The sequence below is a fragment of the Phallusia mammillata genome, chromosome 2 (assembly GCF_965637545.1).
Source record: "Phallusia mammillata chromosome 2, kaPhaMamm4.hap1.1, whole genome shotgun sequence".
In the NCBI taxonomy this organism is placed as follows: Eukaryota; Metazoa; Chordata; class Ascidiacea; order Phlebobranchia; family Ascidiidae; genus Phallusia; species Phallusia mammillata.
The window spans coordinates 11,570,210-11,587,376 of NC_137253.1; the positions used below are offsets into that span (position 1 = coordinate 11,570,210).

General features: G+C 36.7%; 2 protein-coding genes across 2 annotated transcripts; one reads left to right on the forward strand and one right to left on the reverse strand.

Moving 5' to 3' along the window:
- Nucleotides 1-733: 733 nt before the first annotated feature.
- LOC145215587 (armadillo repeat-containing protein 6-like) lies at nt 734-14,477 on the reverse strand. Its single transcript, XM_080084302.1, has 11 exons — nt 14,171-14,477; nt 13,631-13,748; nt 12,989-13,135; nt 12,476-12,565; nt 12,276-12,413; nt 12,026-12,178; nt 11,621-11,766; nt 2,581-2,712; nt 2,036-2,173; nt 1,584-1,701; nt 734-1,034 (listed from the first exon to the last, which is right to left on the reverse strand). Exons 1-11 carry the CDS (start codon nt 14,294-14,296, stop codon nt 937-939), a joined length of 1,404 nt encoding a protein of 467 aa, XP_079940428.1. The 5' UTR covers nt 14,297-14,477; the 3' UTR covers nt 734-936.
- Nucleotides 5,953-11,289, forward strand: LOC145215589 (uncharacterized). The gene is made up of 5 exons (XM_080084304.1): nt 5,953-6,311; nt 7,942-8,120; nt 8,630-8,815; nt 9,415-9,680; nt 10,406-11,289. The coding sequence occupies exons 1-5, from the start codon at nt 6,263-6,265 to the stop codon at nt 10,743-10,745; spliced, it is 1,020 nt and encodes a 339-aa protein (XP_079940430.1). The 5' UTR covers nt 5,953-6,262; the 3' UTR covers nt 10,746-11,289.
- Nucleotides 14,478-17,167: the final 2,690 nt, after the last annotated feature.

The window sequence follows — 17,167 nt, forward strand, 5'->3', positions numbered from 1 at the left end:
AACATAATTTCGTTGATCGTCAAACTTTCGAAAAATGTCCACTAAGCTGGGCCCCTTTAAACAAATGGGCCACTTTTAGCCACTGGGGGTAGTATTTTATAGAGTCGTTCGTCCGCTTTTTATTGCAGTAATGGATAGTACTCGAGTATATGTTTTAAAAACACTTGTCAAACTTTTTCCTTCATTGCCGGAATATAATTTAGTTGTTCGTCAAACTTGTAACTTACGTTAACTTTGACCTTCCTTTTAATTCACCACTGACTTGTAAAAGGATTAAAGCTTTTCTTTTGGCTTAAAAAAGTGTTTGTTTTTGATAATGAACAATGCTTGCAATGTAATTTTGCATAATGGTTTTTATTTTTTACTATTTTTATGATTGGGTGATCTATTCCTTAATGTGGTAAACTGCGAAATCAAAAAAATTTCCTCTAAATATTTTTTGACTTCCATTTCGGCGAAATGACATTTGTTAAAAGGTTTACAGTTTACACACGTGAGACGTCACGTGACGCAAACTTCGAAAGGGAATTTCCCTTTTCTAAGCAAATTATTATCACATTGGTCGGAGCAACATGTTTTCCAAACAAAAAGATGTTCGACCAGACGGGTAATCGTGCCATAGGCAAGCCAAATAACTGCATTGAAGTAGTAGAAATATACCAAGTTTTAACAAAATCTCAAAAAGTTCGTCTTGAAACACAAAAACAAATCGTCTTGAAACACAAAAACGTAGTCACAAAAAAAATGAAATTTTATTAGCGAACAACAGACACAGTATCTTTGTTTAAAAATGGTATCTTTATTAATGTTTTTTGTCCGTTATCAAAATCTGTGTTTAAAAATACAAAAATGACATACTTTCCTGCAATATAAACAAATATTTGAAGGACAAAACAACACACAAGGTATATTATCTAATACAACGTTAAAACTTGATCAATAGGTAACACCAGCGTTTTTTCCCTTCCATCTTTCCTTCAGATCAACTTTAACATCGAGGTCACGCAAAGCAGCTTTTGCTTCGTCCTCGAGCACTAAAAAACAAAGAGACCTATCTAGCAATCACTTTGTTTGTTGATGCACGTTGCGCATGCCTATTGCATACAATTTACTGCAGAAACTATTCTATGATGAAGATGCTTAGCGGCACGACATGTGATGTGTTGTGCAAAAAAAAAACGACTATCAAACGAAATTGCCCACTTATCGAAAAGATAGTGCACAATGCATGATAAGCAAGTTTCATAAACTTACCACTCCAAAGGCGTAACTTTAACCATTTCACTTTACATAATTATAAACAGTTTTTTTTTTAGGTTTGGTTTGGGTGACCGCTAAGTAGTTTTAAGAGACCGCAAGTGTTTCATTTAAATACCCAAAAATAGCCATATTTGCTTTTTCCCAAATTTTGGGAAACCGCTGGAGAAAAACACCTTAAAAAAACACTGATTATAAATATAGGAACGTGTCTGTTGTATTACATTAACATGTAGTCGGAATGTCTAAAGAAAGCCGGACACCTAATTGCTTATCCTTATATTTGTACAGTTTAGACTTGAATAAAAAGTTTTCGTTGACGTTACCACTTTTGTAGTTTTCGCTGGCTTGGCGAATAAGATTTTCTGCACCGTTTTCAATAAACGCAGTTGTGTGATGACGTGTCCTTGCGACTAAATTCCTGATCGCCATGCAAGCTTGTTTCTGTTTGAAATTAAAATATCCACACTATTTAAAATCACGACACAAAAAAAGTATGATAAATGTAGTGAATTGAAATTTAATTATGTTCTATATTTATTCAATTTTACGATATTGTGGTTGTTGAACTTGCGGAGTGTAAAAAATCACCAAACTCCAGATTGTTACACAAATTTAATGTCGCAAAGTTGTGTTTAAGTGCTCATTTAGTCAACATTTATTTAATAAACCTTAGTAATAAGCGTTAAAAGGAATAGGCCTATGCAGTCTTCCGAGGTTCCACAAGGTCCCAACAACTTAATAACATTCGACCTTAAAGTAAGTTGTTGGGAGTTACCTGAACACCAGGTCGATCTTGATGATTACGCATTGCTTGCGTCATCAACGGGGCGGCGCGCTTCGACATTATGACGTCACAGTGAGATGGGTTACGTAGCGTGAGGGTGGTAAGAGCTGCAAAACATGCTTCACATATCTGTAAAAAAACGTCGTAATCTAATAGGTGATTACGCAATCTAAATAGGAGATGGCTTTGCCACTGGTAAATGTTTTGCAAGAAAATTAAGTTACTATTACGTTTAAAAATATGTAAAAAAACAACATTACACCCAAAAGTTTTTTAACAAACACCACACCAAATGTTAAGTTAAAAATGCGTAAGTTGTTTTCTCAAAATTACCTACCATGACGTGAAAAACAAAAAATTGGTTACATTTTAAATACAATATTGAAGGCCTGTATGCACAACGCGCTGTGTTGAACAACTACAATATCGTGGTTAAAAGACAAATTAACAAACTTTACTACATTCAACACGCAAATGGGTCGTTTCCCAGTAAAACGTATATACACTGGCCGCAAAATATCTTGAAAACATATTACCTGTGCGTTTGAAGCATGTTCGTCTAATGCTTTCAGCAAATAGTCAACAATGCCTGCTTTTACGACTGCGACCTTAACTTCGTCATTTCCACTGATTGCTTTTAGTAAAGTGATGCACGATTTAATGACGACCTATAGAAATTGAGAGTGCAAACTGTAAATGAGTGTGTTTGGCGTATATCTTCGGTACAAACTGTTCCATACAAATAGTACAACCGATACAATACAAACAAACAAGCAAAAGTAAAATAAAGAGCAAAATGTCTTTGCTGCAACAGGCTCGCACAACAGAAAAGCAACTATTATTTCTTTACGATCATAAAAATCAATATCTTAGTTGTAACCTTCGCTTTTACTTTTAAATAAAAGTATTTGGTCCAAAACTTGGGTTGGCGGACGCCTTAGGGTTCTTAGCCTATTCCTAGGGGCCCGTGACTCTGCTAAAATTTTAAAAGGGTTTGCGTGCTACGAAAAGGTTTGGTTTTAAGTTTGCTATAGTTAAAAATGACGAACAGAAAGAAAAATACATTTGACACGGAAAACATTAACGTTTTGAAAATGATTGTGTTTAAGAAAGGAATTGTGACATTCTGAAACAAAATGTAAACAAACGTACTATTCATCTTCTTAATCAACATTGCTAAAGGTTAAAGCAAATTTAAGATAAAGTGGATGACGCGCTTAAGAGCGCGATACGCCTCAGTGCAGGGTACTCTAAATAATGACCTAATTGTGGTTCAGATAACCCCTACCAAGTGAATGTTAACGACAAATTGAGAAAAGAAGCTGAAGGGTAAACGCGACAAGTCAGGCGTAACGGAGACGCGTTCCACTCCACCGAGCACAAGTCACGCCGAAAGCCTGGTATTTTGTAATGTCAGCTACACGAGTCAGTTTACGACTACCCTCAGGAATGCAAGACGTGAGTTGTAGGACATGAGATCATTCAGAGAGTTAACACATCTTGTTTTAGTTTTCTGTTTCCTATTCGTTTTAGAACAATTATAGCAGCATATTACACTATGTAATTAAAAGGATGTGCAGTAGTTTTTAAACAGCGATGATGCTTTGAATGATAAAATAGGAGAAAAAAATCGCCTTTTTTAGCGTGAGGCTTTTTCAGCAATGTGTAATTTTAGTGCACAGCAACGTATTTGTTGATGTAACATTTGTTTGGTTTGTCAAATTTTTTAGAAATGTTTGTGCACCGAGATCAAGGTTGAAACCGCGTTGGAAAGACTTTGATTGGAATTTGATGTTTCGATTGAAAGCTAGTTGCAATTCTCGTTTTGTACACTAAATTCTAGTGAAGCAAATTCACTGACGGGTTTTATCCAGTAATATTTAAATAAAAAGAAAAAAGCGACAGCATCAGTAAAAAAAAAATTTTCTTTTACATTTTTACGCGGATTTTTCTCAACTGGTACAATATCACAACGAGAGTCAGTACAGTAATTGACCATTTGGGGGCCACCCATCGGACATTAACTAAACACACATAAAAGCACAAACGGGTAATGTTGTTTCGTGGCGACCGGTGATGCGCTGACCTGTGCAAACAAACTCACACATCAGAGATGACCGCTCAGGCAGAGTGAGTCAATTATCGTTTGGCTCGTTGAAGTGCTTGGACAGTGAATGTAGACGCACTTTCTTAGACTTGTACCACAGTTTTTAGAGAAAGATTTAAAGAACAAATTGTCTGTGATTCGTTCGCAGGTCTCGTTCGGTTTACATTGATAAAATGAAAAGTGTAGTGAAGAATTTTTGAAAGTGGTGAAATATTGAAGAAATGCAACAAATAGTTGGAACCTAACAAAACAAATTTTTAAGTTAATGTGCTGATTTTTCTTTATTTGACAACGCTTTAACAATTGCTGTGTCACCAGTTCCAAAATATGTTTACAGCGATGGTCGGTCAATGCAGTTCGTTAAAAAAACATTTTAAGACTTTTTGTGCACAGAATGATCAAAAAAGCCAAACGTATTTGACAAAAAAGGTTTGTATTGTACCTAAACAACACATACAGCACGCTAAAAGACAGTCCTGTAGCGTCTGGTGACATAATCCCACATAGGTAGAAACCGCCAACCACACGGGGAACAACCTTCTTACCCATAACCCTGTAAAACGCAGTCTAGGCATCGTGGGCGCTACGAATAAAACATGACTCAATGGGAGTGAATGAATCGCTCGTAAAATATGGTGGTCTCAATTATTCATGTTTTGTATAGTAGTAAAAAAACATAGCTTGGACCGTTTAGATAAGGCTTGTTTCCGTGTTTACAGTTGTGTATTATATTTACCGACGAGTTTTTGTTTACAAAAGTCTTTTTCCACCATGAGAAGGCTGGATATACATCTATGTATTTATAATCGTTTATAAGAAACCGTTCTACACCAGGCAGTAGACGTTTTACGTTGTCCACCTTAAACAATTTATTAAACCCTGTGAAAAAATATTGTCAATGTATCACATGCTAAAGCAGTAACGACATAAAGACAAAACGTCCAGAAACAACAATAGTACTGGACCCTTGTAACCTAAATGAATTTTATATTACCCTAGGTTCAATTTAGGAACCTATCAATTCGAAAAAATACAATAACGTCATAATGTATTGGGACTTTATTTTTTACTTGTCCCATATAACTACATGATCGCGCAATTTCAGTCAAACAAGACCAAACGCTTCGAGGCATGCGAGCAGCCGACCCCTGACAAAACTGATCGAGCGTTTGTGTACGATGTCATAAACAGATCGTACTCCAGTAGAGGGGCAGCAATTAAAGTTTTTCACTACTGTCGAGCGATAGCGGAGAGTTTAAATAGTTCGATTGTTTCTGCCTCGTAACAGGAGAAGCGCATTGATGCCGTTCAATTGTTTCAATTTGTCGTAAAACACGCGACGATTTACGAGCTCTGCTTGCTAGAAAGACTATTTGGAGAGGTCCATACAAATGCTGGTATATTTTTAACATACAAAACAGGTGTTGTAAGCAGTAACTTCGTTAAAAAGATACTGCTGGTCTTAACGTTTGTGCCGAGTTATAGATTTAGGTGGTTCAGGAAAAAACGTTTTGATGTTGATTTGCAAAGGGTGTAAATACATTGAAAAGGATATTGCTGATAGTTGAAGGTTCATTGAATTTTGAATGTAGTGTATGCTAGAAAGCGTTCAAGTTTATGAATACTGGTAACAATTCGCTCCTTTGGTTTGGATTTTACTTGGTTGCGATAAACTATCATTTTTCAAAGCTATATCGTAACAGCAAAAAACTAAAATCATTTGAATGTGATGTCTAAATTTTAAGTTATGTTTAACTTTGACTAAATATTCAGTGAAAGGCAGTTTTTAATTTGTCTTAAACTTGCCTACAGTATGTGCTGCCTAGTCTCATCGAAGTACAACTAGTCGAAATTCGACTAATATTGCCTTGGTTTTCTTTCATTTTTTCATAATTTCCGAATGTAATCAAATTGTAACTTAAAATCCCCAAACGTTTTTGGTTTTGACCTTGAGTGATCACCATAGCTTAGGCAATCACCAAAGTGGCTGTGCAGGATTTATGGAGTTTCATCTCTACAACATGACGGTTTAATGCTATAAAATCCAGGGATCAATACGTCACAATGCGATTAAATCCGGAAAACGTTCAACGTGGCCACGGAAAAAGTCGATGGAAGTTTTAATTGCGCTGCAGCAACATAGTATACCAGCAACACCAGGTCAGCATGAAAGCACAATTTGAAAGCAGAGATATACTATGTGCAATGGAATTTAAAAAACACCATTTTGTGTATGTTCAGAAACGATTTTGTGCAAAGGCATGCGTGTATATACAGTCTGAAAAGGAATGTATTTTTGTTGAATTAAACGTTTTCGACTGGATTTTTTATATTAGCAGACCAACAACGCGTTAAGAGGTACAAAGTGGTAATCTAGAAATGCATTAGCATTTTGCAACAGCGGTTTTTAGCAGCCAAGTAGTAAAATGGACCTTGTAGGTCCGAACGGTGTGCACTGTCTGCAGCTACTATGGTGGCGCATTTGAATTACTTCCAACAAAAATGTGATTCAATACTTCTGATTAGCACAGTGCAAAACACTAATTTGTTCCTCCAAGTCGACAACGGTTTAAAACGCTTCATGTAGTTTTCGACGTTGCGGCAACTCGGTAAAAGTTTTGGCTTGAAAGCGTAAAGTTGTGTTTGCGGTAAAATAGTTTTTTGTATGAAATGATGAGAAGGCTCGGATACAGTCGACGCAGTGAGTGATTATCAGCGACAAATTGCCGCGGGGCTCAGTAAAAAAGGCTTGGCCGATTTGAGTACGGTCTGATTGCTGAAAATGTGAACTTTCATACGTTAATGATGATGCTGCTTACAATAGTTTGACGTGACACTATGGCGATGTTTGTTTGGTGAAGGTATTACCTGTTGTGATTAGCGCAGTACAGAACAGTTTCCAAAAATATTAAGAGAGTAAATTTTTAGAAATAGCAATGGTCTGTATTTGGCCAGGAAATCTTTGCATAGTGTTGGAAGCATGCAAAAAGCTTATTAGGGTTTTGCCTCGAACCAAAAAAAAAACGTTAAACCTCGTGCATGCGCGAAACAAATATATTACTTATTGCTTAGGTCCCTTGTGGGATTAATCTACGCATCTTAAAAATGGAAACTAAACGTAATTTCGATATGACAGAAAATGGTAGTGATATAATGGCACTGAAACAGTCACTAAGCCAACAGCACGAAATTGCCAAATGTGCAACATAAGCAATGAGAAATAACTAGTTTTGACTGGATATGTCGTTGTAGTTGAACGACATTCGGCAACATTTGTCAAGTACGTCTTTAAACGCCTCTGAATGTAAAGCGAGAGGAAAAGAAGGGTGCTTAAGCAGAATAGGATTCATTTGGGGTCAATTACAACGTACAGAAGGTGCAATCAAATGCGTATTGTGAAGTCGAAAGCAAAATTTAAGTTGAGTTAAAAATCACTATTTAGGTATGTTCTGTTTTTTGTATTGTTTAATACTAGGTAATCAAGTTGTTTGCCGACATTTAAACATAAAATTGTTTGAAATAATGGACGAAGTTTTGGCAGCTATATATGAGTCGAGTTGAGTACGTTTCGCATTACACTTCTCCAAAAAAATAAACTTGGTTCGAGGTTGATACCTTGATAGACTTAAGACTGAAGTCCTGGAACACTTATCTTAACTTGAGACTCGAATGATAAGACTTCCCAAAAAGCTGGTACACACGCAATAATAACATTTTATAACTTTATATCGTTTTACATGTGGCCACTATTTGCAAACGAACCTATACTTTTAACAACGCTCTTTTATAGATCAGCAGTTTATAGGCAAACGTTTCGATGATATTCAGTTAAGTTTTGTAATGTTTAAACCGAAAATGAAGGAGACCACAGGATATCGTATCAAGTTGGTTGGAAATGCCGATACAGTGAAGCGTATGATCGCATCATTGTACATCGTTGACACCAAAAAGCAAAACCAAATCATAAAGGTCAGTGCCTTTAAGGTGTATTGGTAAATTTTAGTTGGAAAACTTCACAGTTGGCCTTATTAGGAGAAGATCTGTTTGGCTATGAGGTAAAAGCTGGGGCGCAATCTTCTACCCAATTGCGGATTCAAGCCCACGAACTTGGGGTTAAGAACATTTGTTGGAAAATTCAAAAACTCCAGCAGACCCACATTTTTTTCCATTTTGAGATTGTATGTCCAATAGATGCACCCAGTTGTAGGATTCAAATTTTTTGTCAGTTGGTTCTATCACAAAAGTCATATTTTTCAGTCGAATCTCAAAAATCGGTGTGTCAGATAAGATGAAAAAATCCATTGGCAGTAACCAGTGATGCTAACAGGTTCGCTGATCTCAAAAAAATCCTGAGACGGTTCTACAGAACCGGTGCGACCCGGCTGAATCCCACCACTGGATGCACAATATTCTAGATTTAAGCCAATCAGGAAAAGATTTAGTTGCAGTAGCAGTTACTAGTATGTACTTTTTGGTAGGTATGTGTATGCGATGACCTTCCGCATGTTCTTCACGCGGTCGAGGCTCAACAGAGAGCAGCTCCGTCACACGAGTTACTGGAGACGGGCCTCACACTGCAAGTCGGATACGGAAGAAGTCTCACCATAGCAGCGAAGGAGGCACACGACGACGAAGACTTGTGTGTTATATCGCCGCAACGCGAGGTTGGTGCCATGACACAGGATTACTTTAAATTAAATTAGGAAGATTTTGGACTTCGGAAAATGGTGTGTTGAAAGTGCGTGTCTATTTCTATGAACATATGGTTGGTTCGTCCCACCTTACGAAACTTGTCGACATAAAGTGATTAGTACTGTGTATCCCGAGGTTACAAGCAAAACTTTCAGTTTAGGCATTTCTTGAAAAAAGCGAAAATTAAAAAAATATTTGCTTTGATTGATACAACTGGAATTTATAACTTAGAAATCGATGGAAAATGATGTTTTAGTTCGTCAGCAGTAAACAGTTTTTAAATGCCACTTTTAGCTGCGATTTTCGGAAAAAACCTCTCTTTTTACCTTGTAACACATATTAGACACGTTTCAAATCCACCAGCCATCACTTAAAACCATAATGACAGAAGTATAATTGAAAGTTTAGAAGTAAAGAATGATGCGTATATTCGTAGCAAAATGTTTTTGTCTGTCACAATATACTACTTTTTTGACACATTAGGCTCGTTTCAAATCACCAGACATAGGAACCAACCCAGTCGCATCAAAGTTCCACCAAGCCAGCGGTAAATTTGAAACCTTCTTCGCAGGTGGTAATTCCAAACCATGCAGTATGGGAACCGAACGCAGCCTTCGCAACTGACTTTCACATTCAGCTTCGGCGTCCACACGAAGATGCTGCGCTCCAAATCTCAATTACATCCCAGGATGAGCACGGAAGCGACATTCCTCTCAACGTTCCTCCTCGCATTCGGCTTGCGTGGCATCCAAAGGATGTTGCGGGAGTACAGAGGATCAGGAAGACTTGGGAGGAAACAGAAGATAGAGTTGCCCAGCAGACTAACACGTTGCCCAGGTAACCGTCTTTTCAGCTGTCCGAACATTTTATATGTCCAATTAGACCAGCGGTTCCCAAACTGGGGTCCGCGGTCCTTTAGGGGTCCGTGAGGCAATTTTGGGGGGACCGCGAAGCGGGTAAAGTAATTCTATAATCTTATTTAGCGTCAGTTTGTGCCACTGAATAAGTTTAAATCAAGAGAATTGAGAAATCGATTGTCTCCATTGCTAAACAATAGCCTTTATTGAATGACAACTATCAAAAACGCAATTGTTCGCGCACAATCGTGCTACTTTTTATCTTATCTGTAATGTCACAAGCTGTTTTTAGAGTTTAGATTTAGATCATTATTATGCGCAATTTTGCATTACTAGCGAAAACCCTGCAATCAACTTTCGTTTTTCTGAAATACACATTCCAGCTTAAGGACCGCGAGCCCTCGAAATAATGGCAAAGGGACCGTTTTGACAAAATAATGAAAAAGTCTGAAGGCATTACCCATTTTGGAAGACATAAAACTTTACCTTAATGGTTGGACAACATCATATCTTGTTCTAGTGGCATCGTTAAAGACTCCTTCGAGGACATGTTTAACATTGCATACTGTCAATGGAAGCATTTTCTATACATCAACGTTAACTCCTGTTCCCATTTATACAGTAAAAAGATAACAAGTCACTTTTTTTAGAGGTAAACCTTAGAAAAGAATAGTGAACCGAAACAAAACTTTTGACTGTTTGCAGACACAACCCTCAAACGCCACCATCGCAACGAAAGAGCAGTTCTCTGCCTCGATATCAACAACCGATGTATCAGGGAATAGAGAAGATGTTGCAAGATCGCACGACGTCGCCACGCAACCACGAGAGTACCTCGCCACGACTACAGGACTACAATCACAACGATAGAATCTCGCGGTACGGCGGAAGACCAGTAGCGGTACAGGATAAGAATTGGAACGTTGTGACTTCACCCACCTTTAACAATGACCAAAAGAGTAAGGATGTTTCCGACGAGGAATTGCCGCAGTGGGCTAAAGGCCTTGGGGAACAATTTGACTATGACGATGTGGTTGTGGTTTGAAGGAGTTTTGTATGGAGCGGGGTTGGGTTTAGCTGTCCAAGGTTTTTGGAGAGGCTGCATAGGCCTGAAGTACTTCTTTTGAAGTTTTTTTTCTCTAGATCTTTTCAGCAGTTCCATTTTGTAATTAAGTTGTGTGATAGATAGAGCACAGACCGTTGAACAGAGAAAAACCAAAACCAAAGTTATATTGACCAATCAAATCAATGGAAGGTGGTTAGTTGAACAACTTACCCCCTGTCTTTGATTTACGCAGCTTTTAACTAACACTTGCACAAGTATAACCTTTAGGAAATTTGCACAAGTAAAACCAATAAATAATGCGAATACTGACCTCTTTGCAAACTGACAAACTATTTGTGTTGTTTGTTTGTTTGTTTTTACCACATTTGCAGTATTAGTAGACATTTTGTGTACAATTTTTGTTTTAGATAAAACCTATGTCTTGCCATTTTTTGGAAATGTTGTTCTAACAATTAACATGTGAAACATCTGACATCAGATCGAATTCTAACAGATATTGTTGAAAATACAAAAAAAGATGATGTTTGGTTTGTACTTTTGTAGGTTTACAATTTGCATCATATTTCATGTGGTTAAGGCAAATGTTTGCTGCCAGTAATTTGATCAAATTATTTGTAAAGCTTCACTGCGACATTAATAAATAATTTGTAAGGTACAGTTTTATGGAACATACACAAAATGAAAAACTTCGTACAATATTAGTCTGCAATTACGTTACATAACAATAGGTTAACTGCATGTATGTTTAATAATGTAAATGTGTTCACATTTTATTTGGAAGAGAGTAACAACCCAATATGTTAGAAATTATAACAAACTGGTTGATAAGATAAGAAAAACAACTGTAAACTAACTTGTTTCTCCAAATGAAAGTTGAATATTCTATTGATGACCTCTAAACCACCAAGGTCAACAAACTGCTGACAAAACTCATTTCGTACCATGAGATTACTGAGGGTCAGACAAAGCTCTTTTGCCAATACAGCATCTTCCTCATGCACTGTAAAAAGTTGTGTTTAATTTCAAAACATGTGGCCAAAGAATTGGCCATATTTTATCAGTAAAATTTATACACATTATATATGCACAAAAACTAAATTTGTTTACTGCAAGATTTGTTCAAAATTGTTTTAAAAATACACACACCAAGCTCAAGGGGTTAGTTTATCAATATATAACAAAACAAACTTATTGGCAAAAGACAAAACTCTTTAAATAAAAGTGCACAAAACTGTACATTTTTTACTTATCAATCTGACCTTTCAGTAATTCAAACAGCCTCTCTATTCCCTTGTGGTCATTTACAACCTTCTTTATGTGTTCATGGGCCTTACCAAACTGCACACGAACATCATCATCAAGTGCAAGGCATCGCAAAACCCCACAAACTTCCTTGATCACATTTTCCACTTCTACATTAAAAATCATCAACACATTTAAATACAATAGAAACCCAGATTCATAATTAAACATTCAAATGTAAAAAATAGTATATTTTGAGGGACGTACCCTGATGTTGCTCTGCAGTTTTTAGTGATTTTTCGATCCCACCCTGTTTAACAAAATGTACCCTGTTTCCTTCATGTTTTGTGCAGCAAAGTTTTAGATTTTTTAAGGCAACAGCCTGGATTTCCGCAGAGTGTGTCTCTGAAGTAAATGAAACTCAGTCGGTCATGCATTGCTATTGTTACCATTGTAGTCTTACCAACCTGCAAGCAATTCTAACAGAAAAACAATTTCCTGGTTTTGAATTAAATCAGGTTGGCCATCCAAAAGGCAGGAAAACGTTTCTAAACATGCTGAATAGAAACAGGGCTGGTTACATAAGATAAAAAAAAATGTTGTCCATACATGTGAGAAAATACCAAACACACAATTAAACAAAACTGTTTAATGCACAGTGAGAGAAAATTAAAGATTTTTTGGGTATCTTAAGTATTATATTCAATCCAACTGCACTTTGTTAAAGTCAATAGCATTTACAACCACAACAATGGCAGTTTATTACTAGTTGTTGGTTGTGTTGATTATAAGCAAACTTTTGTATTTCAAACAAAAAATCTGGATTACCTTATTTACTATAAACAACCTGTCTAAACCAATAACAAATCTTAAATTATATAAAAAAAAACTAAAAACATTTTAACCATCAAAAACTGATATTTTTTGTGCATTAGTTAATGATTTGTTTATTGCAAGATCTGTGTATGATTAATACTTACAAAGCAAATGTTGAGGATTTTCCTTACATATTTGGCATGTTTTAATTATAATTCTGTCAGCACTAGCCAGTTTGGAAGCTTGGTATCGAAACGACAGGTCTTTTTGAAAGTGCTTGGACAGAACAGTAAGGAGCTGCTCCAGATAAGCTAAAAAAAGCAAAATTTTCACAACATTATAGTATGCTGAAACGTTTTAACAATAAACCAAGTCACTTTTTATTTGGGCTATTGTATTTATCATTTAAAAAAGTATGCATAACAGTGTTTACATAGCAAATATGTTTATACATTTAAATTTTTTTATTGATCTTGGCTATGTTTTTTAGTTAAATAAGCCTGGATAAATGATATAGTACATCCCTGTAGAATTGCAGGTTGAGGTATATATTGCCAATATAATAAAAACACAAAAAAACAAACTGAGGAAAAGACCCTGCTAAGTGCTAATACAGTTTGGTGACTGTTTAGTGCAATTGTATCTCTTTGTGTTGGTGATTGTTTAGTGTAATTGTTCTTTTACCAAGCGAAATAAACTCAACTTAACTCTAATACTGGCTGCATTCAATGTCCCTAACACACAATTCAATGTCCCCAACACATATGTAAGTTTAAGTTAAGACAACAGTTATGTGAAATGCTTACCGTCATCAATTTTGTCTGTATTGTTTATTGTGTACTCCTCCAAGTCCTTTACAGCCCTGACTACAGCATGTTGACCATTTATTTGAGATTCCTTTATTATCATTGTTAAAGGAATGCCCTGATGATTTTAACAATTAAATATAGATACATAGAGACATACAAGTAAGCTAGAGACAGTGTACATTGTTTCAGCCCATAAGTACTCCTCAGTGGAGCTATGGATATGACTATACTAGCCTAAATAGTCAATGTCCTGTCAAGCCTGCTGTACTGACTACTGATGCAACTCTATAGGTCAAAACAGTGTACAGTGTCTGGAATTTACATTTAAACATAAATTTAAACTTATAACAGCACAACTAACAGTGTTATTTTTAAACTACTTTTTGGCTACTAAAATTGAGTGTTAAAATAGATTTAAATGCACCATTCAAGCAGATTTTTTCTACAGTATTGAAACTTGAAAGAGATTGCTTTTCAAAGCTTTTCAGTTGTCATTGGCCATCACTGTTTTGTTGCACTTGGAACTATTTTACTAACCTGAGAAGTAAATTGTTCAATTGCATCATCTACAGCTTCTTGGTCCTCCATTCCAAAATCGTTGATATTTTCTTGGACCACACAATCAAATGTGTCTTGAGTAATTGCCTTAATGTTCCCCGCCATCAAAACCTTTGTTTTGCTTCCCTATCTGAAAGTTTACTGACTCTCCACTTATGACCAATTATCTGTGCTATTTAGGGACAAAACTGCTAGTGCTAGACTGTAACAACTAACTGCTAGTGCCATAGACTATTCGCTAAGAAACGTTTTAAAACATTTTGAAATTTGGCAGGCGAACGGGAAATACCCCGAACCCCAAAGGCCTTGTAATTTCAAAACCACTTCTACATTTTATTTAACGTTTGTAATATTACATTTCCTATGTTCTTGGCAGGTTCTATAGAACCGTCTCACGAAATTTTTTGAGATCAGCGAACCGGTAAGCATTACTGGTTACTGTCGATAGACTTTTTGTAACGGAACCGGATGCAAAATATAACTTTTGTGATAGAACCGGCTTACAAAAAATTTGAATCCCACCACTGATTTTTTTGTCATACCGTATTGCTCTTCTAAAACATTCTTTATAACGTATGGTGTTTGTTTATCGATGCACGTATTTCCTCCTGTTTATGCTGTCGTTTCCGGTACAACTTTGAGTAGAACACAACCTGTTGGTACCCGAGAGAAAGCATGGTTGCTCTGCTAGAGGTCGCTATGAAAAACAAAGTCCACAAACCTAAAGAAAACGGTTTACTCACGGCTTTCTAAAGAATCTGTCTCACTATAAATTAGTTTCCCACCCAATCTTCCGGCTATTTCTTCTAAATTTTGGATGTTAAATTGTTGGAATTTATCCCATGTCTTAACTGATTACAGGTCGATCTAGCCATTTCCTTTTACGAAGCTGACATGTGCAACATATGAGGCAGGCAACGGTGCTTGTGACTCAACTTTCGGCGGGTTCTCCACAGAGCCTGCGTAGCTCAGTTGGTAGAGCGCCAGTCCCGGAAAGTCTTCTGTCGTGGGTTCGAATACCATCACAGGCTAGATTTTTCCAGCCTACGCCTTGTCACATGAACAATGCTTGGTGGCCGACTGGTGCGGTACAAACGCTTTTAATGCAATGGGCCTGAGGAAGACATGAGGAAGATTGCTGGTCTGCTTCAACGCTGAACCCAGCTATTCATTAATGTCTTAACTGATTATTCCCGTTTTACGTTTTAATGACTTAACAATTTTAATGATAGGCACAAGAAACATCAAATCCGTAAAACTAAATAAGCGACTAGGAAAATCTTTTGCTGTGCGAATATAGTCATTTTGTAGTTTCGACTCGTTTAGTGTCAGTGTATCTTTGTTGACTGTTTTAAACATTGTATCACAGTCATTGACATGTATGCTTCTTATTGTAGTAGTTTTGTTTTGAAAAGGCATCATCAACCGTTTTCGAGAATTTCACCGCCCACCAAATGCGTAATCAGAATGCAAGCCTGGAGACGTAGTTTTAAAAGCAAGCCGACACATCTCTGGTTTACTGACTCAGAGTTTTGTAGGCTAGATGTATCCATCGGTGGTTGTAGACAACTTTTATTCGTTACTTTTTTATTAACAACTACGCCTGATCTCCTTGCTGGTACAGAAGATTTAAGCGGACTTGATTAGGAAGACAAGATAATGAAATTATTTGCTCTTGCGGTGTTGGGGACTGCTCTACTAATATTTGAAGGTGAGTTTTACTACTTTTGTATGGCAGTAAGCAATAACTTTTTTCTGTCTATTCTTTTAACCCCATAGCCGTACTTTAAATGTGGGTACGGGTACTCAGTATGAAGGTGCCTAATATGAAAAATAACGAAGCATTAAAACAAAGGGAGGTCTAACTCTGCCATGTCTAAAAACTTAACCAGAAGTTGAACCCTATATTTTGTTTAGCTCTGAACTAAGACAAATAAAACGCTGCCTGTACTATTTTTGTAATCGCCACAAAGAAAAAGTAGCGATTTTAGAAGCACGTATCCGAAGAATACGTGAGATAACTCTTATAGGGCATAGCAAAATGACAATACGGTCATTTTCAAGCAGTGGTCTTTTTGGTAGTATAGTGATGTACCGAAGTGACGGTTGGCCGAAATAATTTGGCCATATACGCCGATACCGTGTATAAAATTTATGCCTAAACTTTTTATGTCGCGAAGTTAAAACATCATAAATCAACTTTGTGTCTATAGTAAACTCGAGTCACGTTGTCTGCAAAATGTACGATGTTTTGTTTAGTTCAAGTATTGTAAAATTTGTTTTGGTGTGTCAAAAATAGGCATCAATAACATACGGTTAATTTCAATTAAAAACATCTATCGGAACGGGACATTTAGGTTTAGCCTTGTGACCGAATACTATGTTTCGGCCCGTACCCTCCAAGGCAGATTCGGTACATCACTGTAGTAAATACCAAAGGTATAAAACTTGGTTTAACTACGAAAACCGGGGCGCCGCAGAATAAACGAGAACGTTTCAATGGAATCTTTTACACTCGAGAATGTGCTTAACCTAAATATCCAAATCTAGCCCGCCAGTTACAAATTAAGTAAATGCTTGTGAATCGTTATTTGATGATCAGCATGTTTTGTTAGAGCATCACTTTTAATACTCGGTCCACAACAAAAAACACTAAAACTATTATTCTTGGTTGGTACAAGGATGTCGGTTATAAACTCGGTCCACCCCTACCCCATAGTATTGAGATCAACGGTTACAAAAGGCACCACTCATATCCCATATTCGGCCATTGCAAATGGGTTGTTTCTGGTTACAAGGCACCATTACCGCTTATAATTTGTACAATTGTTTTTATTTAGGATGTTGTTGGCAAGGTATTAAGGCCCTTGAAGTGTTGTAATCACCTTTCTGTTGATAACCCCTAGCTATGACTAACAGTTTATGAATAACAGCCCCAAATCATGCGTTAAACGCTACAAACAACCAGTGACGAAA

What these genes read in the sequence shown, in the direction of transcription:
- LOC145215589 (XM_080084304.1), top strand. Translation starts at nt 6,263, where the DNA reads ATGGAAGTTTTAATTGCGCTGCAGCAACATAGTATACCAGCAACACCA. An exon ending in AGCAAAACCAAATCATAAAG is followed by an intron (nt 8,121 to 8,629) that starts GTCAGTGCCTTT and finishes ACTTTTTGGTAG; the next exon opens with GTATGTGTATGCGATGACCT. An exon ending in TTATATCGCCGCAACGCGAG is followed by an intron (nt 8,816 to 9,414) that starts GTTGGTGCCATG and finishes CCTTCTTCGCAG; the next exon opens with GTGGTAATTCCAAACCATGC.
- LOC145215587 (XM_080084302.1), bottom strand. Translation starts at nt 14,296, where the DNA reads ATGGCGGGGAACATTAAGGCAATTACTCAAGACACATTTGATTGTGTG. An exon ending in AACTGCAGAGCAACATCAGG is followed by an intron (nt 12,179 to 12,275) that starts GTACGTCCCTCA and finishes TTTTTAATGTAG; the next exon opens with AAGTGGAAAATGTGATCAAG. An exon ending in ACTTTCATTTGGAGAAACAA is followed by an intron (nt 2,713 to 11,620) that starts GTTAGTTTACAG and finishes CAATTTCTATAG; the next exon opens with GTCGTCATTAAATCGTGCAT.